The following is a 13,908-nucleotide window of genomic DNA, read 5'->3' as shown; positions in this document are numbered from 1 at the left end:
TGACAACATGACGCGACGATACGCTGTTTACTTATCGCATCCAGTTCACGGTGCAATCGAACGAAAGCAACACACATTCGCGCGATCCTCCGGAACAATAGCCCCGAGAGTAAATTATTTTGCAGTCTAGTTAACCCAGTGAATTCTTCGAAAGTACATGAGCAAATACCGATCCCTGTTTCATAACAGACGAAACTCGCGATAACAGTTTAACTTTAGCAGCGAGCAAAGGAGGATACAGCGACCGTACTCTCTCTAAATATTATACTCGAACGTTGAAGGGAAGAATAAACAGTCGAAGGCGAGAGTACATCTGATCAGTCCAGTTTATTCGAAAACGCGTAAGTGCTATTTGTTAAGCTGAAACGCGAAGGAAGGGAATTATTTGATATAATCTTTGTATCTTTCTGTTTCGATAATTCTAATGATAATATATTTGTTATTAATTGATACTTTAATTTGTTGTCGTTGTCGTAATTTTCCTACTGTTAAGTTATTATTGGTCATAAATGTTTGATTATTTGAAGAATTCGTAGCAAGATATAAGAAATATTTGTGGCAATGTGTTTTCATAGAACTGTGTCGTAACTAACCGATTCCATTTTGTTGTTTGAAATTTCTAATGAATAATTCCCTTTGAGTTCAGCCAAATGCACAATAGAAAGTAACCATTTGGGTCAAATAAGCGATTAAATTCTTCTAGTTACTAGGTTGAAAATATGATGGCAAAAAGTCATTTCATTAGCTGCAACACAATTCACAGCAATTTGTATTCACAATTATTACTCTACTATTATTACTTCTATTATTACTAGTCTTATATTATAACTAGGATAATGTAGGGTAGTATACTCCACTTAACAGTATTGCATAATAAAAACAAATTTAATTAACAAATTTTTCATTCCTTTTCTAATCATCAACAGCTACTATTTTGTGATCAATACTTATACAAATTATTTATTGTTATCAATATAATAATTCACATAGTTATTATCAAATAATATAAAAAAAATTGCAATTTAATTTTTCACCATATGATTTCGTTTTATATAAAAGATATATCCAATTCACCAAGGAATACTCTCAAAAAAATTCTCGTTTACAAAGAGTTAATATCGATCACCAGAAACACCACGAACTTCCAGAAACCTAATCTATTATACACATTTTGTTCTTTCAAATCGAACCATCGTTCCAATACGCAATGCTGGAAGAATCCTATATGCTATATCCTAAACACTCTGGAGGCTGTATATCAAACGGAAAGTAGGAAACGCGAAGTTACGAGTTTTGGTATTCCCTGGAAGACGTCCCGGGAATTTCATTTCACGACGGATCCCATCGGTAATAGAAAATAAACAACAATCAGGAATTGCATGAATGGATTCGTATCGTCGAGGAAACTGACAAGGATGAAACGTCGGCAACATCGATTCGTGATTGTGTAAAGTATTAAAAAGAAAGAAAGAAAAAGAAGCAATAGAGTGAAAAGTGTGTCGTCGTAACGATATTCCATATCATCAAGAGGATAAGAGTATCCGCCGTGCGGTCTGTATCAATAAAGAAACAAACCTAGCTGGTTCGAGCATACTTGGAGCGCACTCCACTTCCAATACGGCGAGGCGAAGCAGTTCACCAGGGGAGAGAAGGTTCGTTACGACATTGTTCAAAGTGCAACGTCCTGTGGGCTTGTTTTGATCGATCCATGTGTATGGCCTGTTGTTAGAGGCTAAACGCTTACATACTTGATATTCGAGTGCTAACGAGCAACGAATAGAAGGCTCTTCTTCGAACAAGGAATTATCACCGAGCAACACGAAACAAGAATGTCGGAATGCCAGCCACGAAACGAAACTTATATAATTACTCGATAATTATTATTGATCAAAATAATGGGTTCAATTTTCCTATCTAAATCGACAATGATCGAGATTCAATAATATGCTCGTACGTGATAATGTTACGAACATCTTGTCGGAAATTGCTAGTGACGTTCGGAAATATTAGATCTGTTCGTTTGATAAGAATAATACGTGTAGAAACGTTTCTAACGCGGTTTACTTTTAAGATCTAAAGTAGCTGACATATATATTGGACAAACTGTTATGACCCGAAAACAGGGTCAGATACATATTTATATGTTTCTTTTGTTATCAAATATCTTTATTGTTTTCATTATTTTTATGCTGTGAGATTAACTTCGGTATTGTTAGACTACGGATGTTTATGTAAATTCGTACTTTTATGAACCTAAGTAAAGAAATAGGATGTAAGGGGAGATCCTCTAAATGCCATTCTTATACATCCTCTAAATAAAAGTATTACGCTATTTTGAATACGCGAAAAGAAAACAAACCTTTTTGCCCCAACACAAAATATAAGCTCGATAATTAGAGCAAAGCACTAATATCATGGAACAGAAAGGAGAACTTTCATAGCAGTTTCATGACATGAAATATTCGGTCCCATAAATTATGACAACGACAAGGGAAGGCGTTTGGTAAAAACCTCGTGACAGAGTCGTCCCAGTTTTAACTAGTTCCGCGGGAATACCACGAAACGCAGGTGTAACGGAACGCAGACATCGTGATAATCGTAATAACTTGGAGATGGTGTCATCTCCCTTAATGGAATTGACGTTGAGTGACAATAGCTAGAATAAGCAAATGCGATAATCAACGAACTGTTCATCGGTAGACGGAAACAGACATCGAAACGCATATGCTGGCTCAATACGATTTGCGTGTTACGAACTGACCACGTTTGACCGCATGGAATAATCCTCGAATTTGGAACAGGGCAAAATTGTTAATCTCTAGAAATTTTTCGTACCACGATACGTATGCGTTTTTGCGCTATCTACAAGTTTACTTTAGCTTTAGCGAAGTAATTAAGGTCAGGGGACAATTACCTTTTCTGCACTTGAGGAGATCAAGTTTTAATACTTTAACCTATTAGAGATAAAATTCTATGGATTTAGCTATATTTCAAAATATAGCTACCGTAAGGTATAAGCAACGTAAGGTTGGGAAGGTGGAGAAAAAGCGAACAAAAAATTATTGCTTTTTTCCGAATTGGTCATTTAAAATAAAAATATTACAATGTCATATAAAATATTAGAGCAAAATCAGATACGAAATGCTATCTTGTATTATTATAAAAATGAGAAACATTAGCCATTTTATTAGTAAATGTTATGTAGGACGATGTTTCCTATTTTCTCCTTATATTTTAATTCAACAGTCGGATTCAGTTTTCGAATCAGTCAAATCTTCTGAGGTTCATCGTGCTCACCACAGATAGACAGATTAATACGACGAATCCACGTAGAGCTAGGTTTCATAAATGAAACGGCATTCCTGGCGAAGAGGATCGATTTACCCTGCCGGACAAACTAATTTCTCAAGCTCGTCTCGAACATCGCTGCACTGGCTAACTTCGTTACAACGATTTACAATTGTTCCAAACTCATGGTAGACCGGTTCTTATTGGTTTCGGTTCCAAGGCTCCACGGCTGCATCAGCATTAGGTCATTAGGGAAACCCTGGAGGGTGCATACACGATCTTGGAGAACTTACCTTCTCGCAATTTCTTGCGACTCGTCTTAATCCGAGGATAAAAACTTGTCTCATTACTAAATTGTATTTTCAAGAGATCCTTTTTTTCTTTTCTCTTTTATTAATCGACGTTTGATATTACAGAATTACTTGATTAAATTCTTAAATTTTATTATCTTATATTTAAAACATCTCCAACTGACAACCAAATTGAAAAATTCGAGGAATAGACTTATATGAAATATAATTTACTTTTATTTGTAATTATTACTTGAAATAAAAGTTTAAAAGCTGTTCTAGGCTAACAATGCTCCAAAGTACAATATAACAAACATACTTTTGAATCCCATATTATGGAAAAAATAGAAAGTATATAGAACTCTTGAAACTTAAAAAAGAATAGAAATAAAATTTTTCGCGACACAATTAGTTGAATTTACGAGTGTAATTTACCATCCAAGATATTTTTCAAGACGATAATTAATCATTTTACGTAACGAACGAAGTTGCATGGTCCGGCAATTATCCTTTTCTGTATACGAGGGAAATTGTACGAGGTGCAGTTGCGTAACCCAAACCATAGCCGATAATAGCACTCAGTAACGAAATACATGCGTAATTACGCAAGTCACTAATATCAAGTGTAATTCGAATTAGAATGTGAAATTCGTAACGTGGGAACTGTACATTTATTTAAAGAATCAAACGCAATAAGACCCCGTGATAATAAACAATGCATTGGTAAATCAAATTACGTGGCCATAAAATATGCGTTTACGTCGAGATCGATTTGCACAATTTGTGGCATTCCCACTAAACAGGGTGTTAACTTTCCTCGTTTATCTTTTCTTGATTAATGGACTAATGGATTAATTTTGCTTGAAACTCTACTCGTTAAAAATCAACGTGTAAAATTACATTTGATAACATCCCTCCACAACTATAATATTGAAAAGCAGAATTCAGAAGCGAATGAAGTGTCGCGTTAACACGATGTTGAAGAAAATTAACTTCCTTTACGAATTAATAAAAATTTGGTCCTGAAGAATTTAATGTCCGAACTGCGTCAGTGTATTCTATAGATAAAAATAAAACTAAAACTAAAACGTCATGTAGCAAAAATTCCATAAATGTTGTATTAAAAGCTATAAATAACTTCACGTACGACGTAAAGCTGTATACGGGGTGGTTGATAATTGGTGGTGCAAAAAAGAAGTCGAAAATATAGAATAAAAATTTTCTTTTTTTAATTTTTCCATCGAGACAACGATCTACAGTGAGATCCGTTATAACGAGACGTGATAAAGTGCACGCGTACCGAGCGAAAATTCAAAGTCGATTTTCTCGAAAACAAAGCCTCAAACGAAAAATTGTTATCCTATATTTTCGACTTCTTTTTTCGCGTAGAATCACCCCCTTTCCGCTTGTACCACCAGTTACCAACCACCCTGTATATTGGCCATTATATTTAATTTTAATCCTTTTAATCCTTTTTCTGGCGTAAAAACAGTAATCTTTCGGCTGTATTCAATCCCATAAGTTTCCACTGACACTTCACTCTAATCTCTGCAGTAGTATTATGTAAATTGAGAAGCATCAATGCCCGGCTATCGATAAACACATTGTAATTCGACCTTAAATGTCAGACATCTATTAAAATTCCCTGGCTAATTTCCAATATGTAAAACGTTATCGCAAACCAACCTGGTCTGTTACCAAAACGATATTTGATATAAATGGTAACAACCGAAATTGCACAAATCTGTCGACCTCCTAAGTTCGCCAGAAAAAACGAGTGTTTGTTACGAGAATAAATACCACCGTCGTGAAATGAATCATTCCGAATTATTGCAAGGAAAATCGCGGAGAGTCAGAGCTAAATCACTCGGATGCTTCCATGAAATCGCGAAACTTGGTAAACCAGTTTCGTCAAGTATTTCCGGTCGAGTGTTACGAAAAATACGTTTCGTTAATTTCAACCAGAATCTTATTACGATCCTCTTCCTCTTCTCGAATAACGTCGTCCGATCGATACAATCAGGTCTTCGATGAGTTTTCTGCTTTCACTTTTCTGTTTTTAACCTAAACAACTTTGTTAGGGAAATGAAAACATATAATTAAATTATGTAAAGGGCTCGTAACAATATTATGTACTTCTACAATATTGTCTATAAGTGTTTGAATGCCTCACGCAATTTAATCGAAATATTTATGTTTTTCCCATAACTCGGACTAAATACTCTGCTTTTAAATTAAAGCAGGAGATATGTCTAGATTACTGTATTTAACTACATGTCTATCTATAATGAATAATTCGCATCTTATATAATTGATATAAACTTATAAAATGCTGCTGGAAATACATATGTCAATCGGTTTCTTTGGAAAGGAAAAAGATAATTTAACTTTTTAAATGCCTGTTTATATTATACAACTGCTGTGTGGAATTATATCGCAAAAGAACCATATCTAATTAAATCATGATCGTAAAAATAGTAGCTCGTGTAGAAACGATTCAGAAATAACCACTACGAATATTCCATATCTGTCAATGCTAAAAGCGTATATACACGCAGATATGCTAAGAAAAAAGGTATACGTGTAAATGCAAAGGAAAGGAGGAACGAGAGAAAGAAGGACTGAAAGCGCAAGGTCGTGAAACAAGAAGCAGGAAGGCGTAGAAGATGAAGCGAAACCCAGTCAGGGGACGCCCTGGTGTCGATGTTGAGCGTCGGTTGGCGGCGTCGGCGGTGGTGGCGGCGGTGGCGACGGTCGATGCCACCAGATGCCACTGTGGCGCTAGCATCGCTCGAAAATAAGCTCGCCCAAAAGCTCTACCGACTGCAGTAGCCCGGCATCCGTCGGCGCCGCGGCCAGGACGAAAATTTCCCGCGGTTATATCATATTCCACCGTGTCGTGTGAGCCTCGCCGATGGAAACTCGAATGGCAGCTCGAGGTTAACCTAGAGATACGAGACGATCGACGGAACATTTCGTGTCGACCATCGAAATCGTACGATAAAACAGAAACGAGAAGGGAACGAGAGGAAATAAAAAAGAACAGGAAGAAAAGAAAAGAAGAAATAAAAGAACGGCGACCATGAGGTGGCAGCCACGATTAGTGGACTGAAAATTATTAGTCAGAGTTCTCACTGGTTACCTGACCTCGCTGTGCTTCGACGGAAACAGCGGGTTCTTGGTTCGATCGAGGCGCGGTGGTTCGCGAGATCGCGCGACAAATGTACACGGGAGTGGACAGTGTGACATAGTGCCGCGAAGTAGGCGACGAAGAGCGACGGGGAGGGAGGAAAAGGCCAGTGAGCAAAGAACGCGGGAAGAGGAGGAGGTGGGACAGGATGCGGGGGCACAGGAAGAGGGCGCAGAGCCCCGACGATTTCTCTTCTTCTTCATAGGGGGTACCGTTCCCTTCCTTTCGTCGCGGAAACAATCGAGCTTTCTCTTAAGTTGAGTCGTCTGAGTCTGTGAGCTTTTTCACACACGGGTAGGACGCGCCTTCAGGAGCTGCCTCACGAATGGATGGGTCAGGGGGTGGTAGTCGCGATTCAGACCGAGACTCGGTTATTACTCCACGTTCTATAATTCTAAAGTGTCTTCTTCCGTTTCTTTGTTACAATTCGTATAGTGTCGTATTATCTCATTTATTCTTACAAGTGACATAAGCATCTACAATAGAAACTTTTAATAAAAATGAAAAGACGTGATTTCTTTAAGAACTCGGTTGGCCCAGTTTCGAACGATAGGAACCATCGAGTGAATGTTGGTAGAATCTCCCTAGAGAGGATCCCCGGTAGCACGTGAAAAGGGTGAACCTGGTCGACTGAAAAAAACATTGCGAAATTGTTTTCATTCGTAGCTTCTTCAAATGTACTCAGAAATATACGAGTCCGATATTTTTCATGGAAATCAAGAGAGTCGAATCTCTAGTACACTTTCAATTACGTTTCTTCCATCATTGAAAAGGATTCTCGAGATCCTCCATTGAGAAAGGCCAACCGAGGGGCATGCTGATACGCGGACGAGGACGAAATCGCGAATTTAAAAGCACACCCAAGCATATACTAATTGCTGGTTAACGAGGCAGGCCTGGCTGCTTCCATTTGCAGGCACTGGCGCAGCTTCTTGTAGATTGGATACTTCCTTTCGTACGGACGCGGCCACGTAATCAACGTGGACACTTAATGCGGAGCGTGTTGATTTACGTCAAGTGGCTCTGTAAATGCAAAGCGTTCTCCCTCTCCACCCTCTTACACGGCTCGCCCCTTTGTCGTGAAGGGGTTGCAGCGGGACAATTTGATCATTCGGGGCGGAGAACGAGCTTGTCGTAATTCGAACTGCTCCGAATCACACCATAGATTTCAAAATTTATAGAAACGACTCCTCCATAAGTTGAAAATGAAGAGCTTTTTAAATCCAATATTTTTGATACTTTAAACAGAAATTTGGAAACGTTGAAAGAAGAAAGACTATAAAGTGTTTCGGTATTACATTTTAATTGATGCTTTCGTATTTCGAGAAAGAAATTAAAATTGAATTATAGTTTGAATAAAGTAATAAGTGCGTACGTTTGGGTGATGAATAGGATCTTGTTCACCGTAAAAGCTGTTTTTATCGTTTAAATCGTATTCAGAAAAGGTGTTGCTAAATTGTTGATACTTGATTGATACTTGAGTTTCAGTGTCAACGGAACATTAGAATAATGACGCGTCTGCGTAATAAGTGTAGCGGGTAAAAAATTGTAGGAGATATAAATATAGGCTGAAATTGTCTTCTTCACTTGCAAGGTGATATAAAAATGAGCAAAAATGTAAAATTACAAAGGACCGATGAAGATGATTTTACACAAAACACTCCTTTGAGCTTTCTCTGTGTCTAGCTTAAGCTTTCTCTGACGTAACTTGTCGGCACGAGACTCGTCAAGTCAATAAAGGAACACAGAGCACTTTGTGGCCGTAAAATCTAGTTTCTTTGTATTCCGGGCCTAAAATGCACACCAAAGGAGGGAAAATGCGATTTACAAAATCATGAACCTGCTCTTTTTTCTAACGTAAGATTTTTCTATATTCCTTTTCTACGTGCAACAACATAGAGACCTCGTTTTTATTTCTGCGCAATGCAAGAAGGGTTTAGACATTTTTTAAAAGGTTTATATAGGCGACTAAAATTAGTAAAAGGTGTAAGTGATAAATTGTCATTTAGCGAGGAAGCAAACAAATCGTGTATTCAAGGCTTAAAAAACAAACTCTTCCATGGCAGATCAGGAGTACGTAAGTACTAAACAAGTCAATCTAATGAACTCAAAAAATTGCAACAACTTGAAATTTTGCATTTTGCAAGTAAAAAGATTCATCCTGGCTTTCGTTTATCTACTAATCAATCAATTACTCTTCGCTACTTTATTTTAATCGTTCCTTCAAAACCTTGTTATCATTCGTCATCATTCTTTGTCATCACAATCTTAGTTTTTAAATAACGATTAACGTAAAAGTCGAGATAATACTTATCCTATTTAATTGCGGGAAAAACGGATGGTGCCAGAAACTACACGGCGGAAGACACTATGCCACACAAAGCTCGGCGCTAAGTTTTATCTCTATAATACTGGCGCTCCGTGAATCGGGGCAATCCAATAAAACAAATCCGTAGTTTGCGGCCTAAAGTGCGCGGAAGCGTCGAGTGTAGTTAAAGTTCCGTTACCAGTCTTGTAGAGACAAGTAAAAAGAAAGGATGGGGAGAAGAGAATGCACGATCGTGCGTTTAGTTATTTTCGTTTCCTCAGATTTATTAAAAGGAGCTTGCGCGACATGGGCGTTTATCGAAAGCTTCAAGGGCAGGCTACGCCCGCCACTGAGTTTAGTGATAGGCGAAATGCTTAAAATCCAATAAATAGCCACCAGTGTTCCATAATTTACGGAACACGAGAGCGCGAAATCTGACTCGCTTCCTTTTTTATACAAAAAATTTCGCAGAAAAAGTTTCTTACGTTAGGAGCGACTTATTAAAGTGTAAATCATATCGACTACTTTATTTCTATGTTTGTGTCAAGTCGAAGACCTTGATAAAAAGTTTTATCTTTCCTTTGAAGAAATTTATTTAGCGTGAGTTATCGAAAAATATAGGTTTATTGGAAAAATAGGGAAATTTAAGGCAAATTCGGAGTTAATATATTATTGTAAAAATATTATATGCATCGTTTTTTCGAGTGATATGTAACACTTTCTTGATAAATGTAAACTACAGCTCTCAAATTTAAGCTTAAAATCAAACAGTACAATCCGCATATTTACTTTTACGTTTTGTACTAGCAGAAAGTTCAAACAATCGGATCACGAAATATTTTTTTCCTGGTATGACGCGATAGTTTTCCCAGTGTAATTCGGTCGCTCAAAGAGCGGTAAAGCTCGGTTGAACTCTGTCTACGCGAAGCAAACTTTCCCAAAAAGTCAAAGCAATGCTTCGTAGATGAAATACCGTAAAAGTTTCGAGCGCAGATGGATCCAAATAGAATTATTCGTCGACTCAATTACAGGAAGACGTGAATGGAAAGTTCGTAGCTCGCGTATCGCATTGTTGGTTCATTGTCATGGAAATATCTTACGCGTAATGCTATGAAATTGGCACGTGCCTCTTGGATAAATGAATGGAAGGCATCGTGAACGATAGTTCAAGATCCGAATAGCTAAGGCTTCGTCTTATTTACAAGATAATAAAGACCAAGATATTGCTTTGTCGCTAAAGAAATGACCGTAAATATTGAAAAGCTTCATTTCAAAAACGCATTTCAATGTGTATTTACATTTCATTGCTTTTTATTACGTTGCCCCGTGAATTTCTCTGGTTTTCTACCAAGATTTTTACATAAAATTACTCAAAAGCATTGTGAAAGTAGCTTAATTATCAACGTATTTTTCTTTGTTTTAGAAACTAGTAAAATTTAGGAACCAACATTTTTACCTACAACTTCTAAAGTTTTAAAAATCTGTGTGCTTTAAAATTTTATTAAAATTTGTCAATAAAACTATTCCTCTTGAAGCCTCGAAAATCATCTGTGGCATGTTTTTACATATAAAGCTCGTGGATAAATGAAATTAATATTTTCAATTGCTGTCATTGCTGGATATTCTTTTTCGATTTGCATAACTTCTGTTAGGAATATCTAGAATGGAAACATTGTGCTTCCAAATGTTAGTATATGCGGTTAAAACGGATCACAAGATCCTGAGAACGAAATCGATACTGTTCCAAGAATCGCATAGCTTTCGGGGAGATTTATTGAATCTCGGTGTAGAAAACTCCGTTTCCTTGAAACTTCGTCGACATCGATACCACAAATATAGGAGCAAACTTGTGCGTTGACAGAACGTAAAGTCACAACAGACATTACTTTAGGATCCTCGTTGTGTCTCTTGGGCTTTCTTAAATCCAATTTGAGAATAGAAAGTCTAAAAGATTTCGGGGAACCTTTATCTAAAACTCTGACCTTGCTGTCAAATATTATACCTTAACATCCATTAAATAAGAAAATGATAAAGTGATTAGCTATTTACAATCTGCCATAACTCAAGAAATTCTATAGATGTATTATATATAGTATATTATAAATAGCTTCATTCAAACGTTCAAACTTCATGATACTCAATGATGTTTAAAGCTGCAACAGAATTCCGGAATTAGATCAAGATGAAACAGCAATATCTGAGAGATTACTCAAACGAAGCAGACTATCCTGAAACTTGATGGCTACCTTGACTATTTTTTACTAATTATTATCCAATACGATGAAGGGAAATCTTATCTTAGAAAAAAAATTAAATCTATCTTAGAGATTCTATAAGCTTAAACCTCGCTCTTGAACATATAAGTGCCCAACAAGACAGCTGGAAGTAACTCTCTGTCAAAATATTCAACCAACCATAAGAACCCTCGACTTGTTTGCTTTCAACAAGCTCGGTTCTAAATCTATAAGCCCGTCCAATCCGTGGAGAAAGCGTCTGTAAGAGAAAGCTCGATCTCTCGAAACGCGATACAAAAGCAAAGTGGTGAAATTTGAGACGAATCCGCAGATCGTTTCGCCTCATCGACGTCGAACGTGACGACGGGCAGCGAGTACGCCGAGGACGACGACGACGACGAACACGACGACGTCAACTAGGTGCACCCCTGAAACGAGCACTGCCGTTTGTTCTCCGAAATGGCGGAGGAGAAGGAGAAGCAGACGTTCCTGCAGAAGCTGCTGTTCTACACGACCGCGTTCTTCATCCTCCTCAGCACCTTCAGCCTCTTTGCCTTCCTCTTCTTGGTCCCCTTCGTCATCGACCCCGCCTTCACCACCATCTTCATGCAGTTCGACACTCGGCCAGCCGAGTGTGTCACCATCGACGTTGAGTCCAGGAGAGGTGAACAATCGGCACCCTTCACCAAATTCTTTCGTCCGATCGGTGATCGCTTTCGTTGTGTCGTTGCATGTGAAGAATTCTCTTTTCTAACACAATTTTTCTCTTGGAGGTCACTTTTCTCTTCTATCCCTCGGATGATTACAAAGTTTTAGATCGATTGGTTTAGAGCTCTGAGTTTCAACGGTCCTGAAGTTGTTTCAGTGTATTGGGTTTTGTGTATGATTCGCTCAAGTTGGAATAGTCTAGTAATATCGTAGTTTGATATATATCTGGACTTTTCTTTTTGAAAAATAAATAGCAAAGATGACGTATATAAGTTATGTGTTTAATTGGAAATTGGTTTTGGATTTAATATCGAACTTTGTCTCTAGTTTCTTGGTAGTTGTATTGGAAGTTCTATAAGTGTGAATTAATATTGGATGTAGATTCGAGTTTAGTTGAGATACATGTTCTATGAACCTCTGAGGTTATCCTGAAATTTAGTTCTTGAATAAGCACTTTTATTCTAATGTTAAAAATAAATCTTATTTTATATTATGTAATTTATTTATTTGTACACTATTTGAGAAAATGTTATATTTGATTTAATTTAATGATTATCTATTTATCACGAGTCGTTCAACAAATCATATTTAAATTAACTTCGAATTTGATGGACACTTTCTGAAATTTTTAACGAAATATTCTTATCGTTCCTTTGTATCTTTTCCTTCACTTCCATTATTTTAAATTTAATTCAATCATTTAAACATCTTTTTATTCTTTTTTGTATCGTATCTTCAACAAATTTCATTAATTGTAGCAGAACACTCCATTATCATAATTAAACGTTCATCGACTTTTATCGTATGCGTACTTCATCGTTTAAAGTATAGAAGTAAATAATTTTTTCTTGAACTATTTGATACGTTCCTTCCTTCCGATCTCTTTGATCTATATAAAGCCACGCCTGTGATGACACGAATTATGTTCGTCTCTATACTCCTATTTTTCTACTCTCTCATACTTTCTCGATAATTTCTCTTCTATGTGTTCCATGGTGTGATCATCGCGTGAGATTAAGCATCATGTAACTGTATGTAAGTACGTCTTTGGGGTACATTTAGCAGTGAATGAGTATTAACGATATACGGTACATATACTCGTTGAAACAAGGGTGCACGTTTGACGTGAAGATTTAGGAAAAATTGTCTTCTATGCAATTGTATATTTCACATTTCGCAAAAACACTGGTAAAAATAGGAATATATATACAAGATATATTATAGTAGTTAGAGAGTTTTATATAAAACTATATGATAGTAAAATTTGAGATATTTTATTATCTGAAGGATTTAGGAAATATTCAACAAATATTATTTTAATATGATAATAAAAATGTTTCGATTTTAATTAAAACATGTGCTTTTATTACATTCTTACTGGTCAAAGTAACTTGAATTAGATTTTTCGTTGTTTTCGATTTAGGAAATATTTGAAGAATATTATTCCAATGTTTAAAATCTAAGGTTTATATCATGGTTATTGATTAAAATTACACCAAGTTCAAGGGAAAATGTAACATAAAGAATGCAATAATATATTTAAAGGATAATGGATTTTCTGCGACTCCTCATAAAATATGTAACCTTCTATTGACACATGTCAAATTCGTGATATTTCTGTTCACCAGTATCGATTGTAACTTCATTAATCCTTTATGAAACGTTTAACCAACGATTGTTTGATTAATGGACAACATCAATCGATGAATTAATTAACGAAATCAACAACGTAGAACGTTCCTTAAAACCTTCAATGGAAGCAGCATCGATTGTAACTTCCTACAACAATTCTACAAAAACAAGTCTGCAGAGTTCGCAATTAATTTTCAAATAATCCAATCTACAATGTTCTAATTGGAAACAGAACATCTCTTAATCAATCAGTCAGGT

At 36.5% G+C, this 13,908-nt stretch overlaps 1 protein-coding gene across 1 annotated transcript in view; it reads left to right on the top strand.

The window, feature by feature from the left end:
- The first annotated feature begins 6,340 nt into the window (after positions 1–6,340).
- LOC100747777 (protein tipE) overlaps positions 6,341–13,908 on the top strand; it is a 34,402-nt gene continuing 26,834 nt past the window's right edge. The window contains exons 1-2 of the mRNA XM_012389718.3: positions 6,341–6,976; positions 11,642–11,974. Of these exons, the coding sequence (XP_012245141.1) occupies positions 11,770–11,974 (205 nt within the window). The 5' untranslated portion in view covers positions 6,341–6,976; positions 11,642–11,769. The remainder of the gene's footprint in view (positions 6,977–11,641; positions 11,975–13,908) is intronic.

This window comes from Bombus impatiens, unplaced genomic scaffold (genome assembly GCF_000188095.3).
Source record: "Bombus impatiens unplaced genomic scaffold, BIMP_2.2 scf_0653, whole genome shotgun sequence".
Lineage (NCBI taxonomy): Eukaryota > Metazoa > Arthropoda > Insecta > Hymenoptera > Apidae > Bombus > Bombus impatiens.
This window is presented reverse-complemented; position numbering and strand designations above follow the sequence as displayed.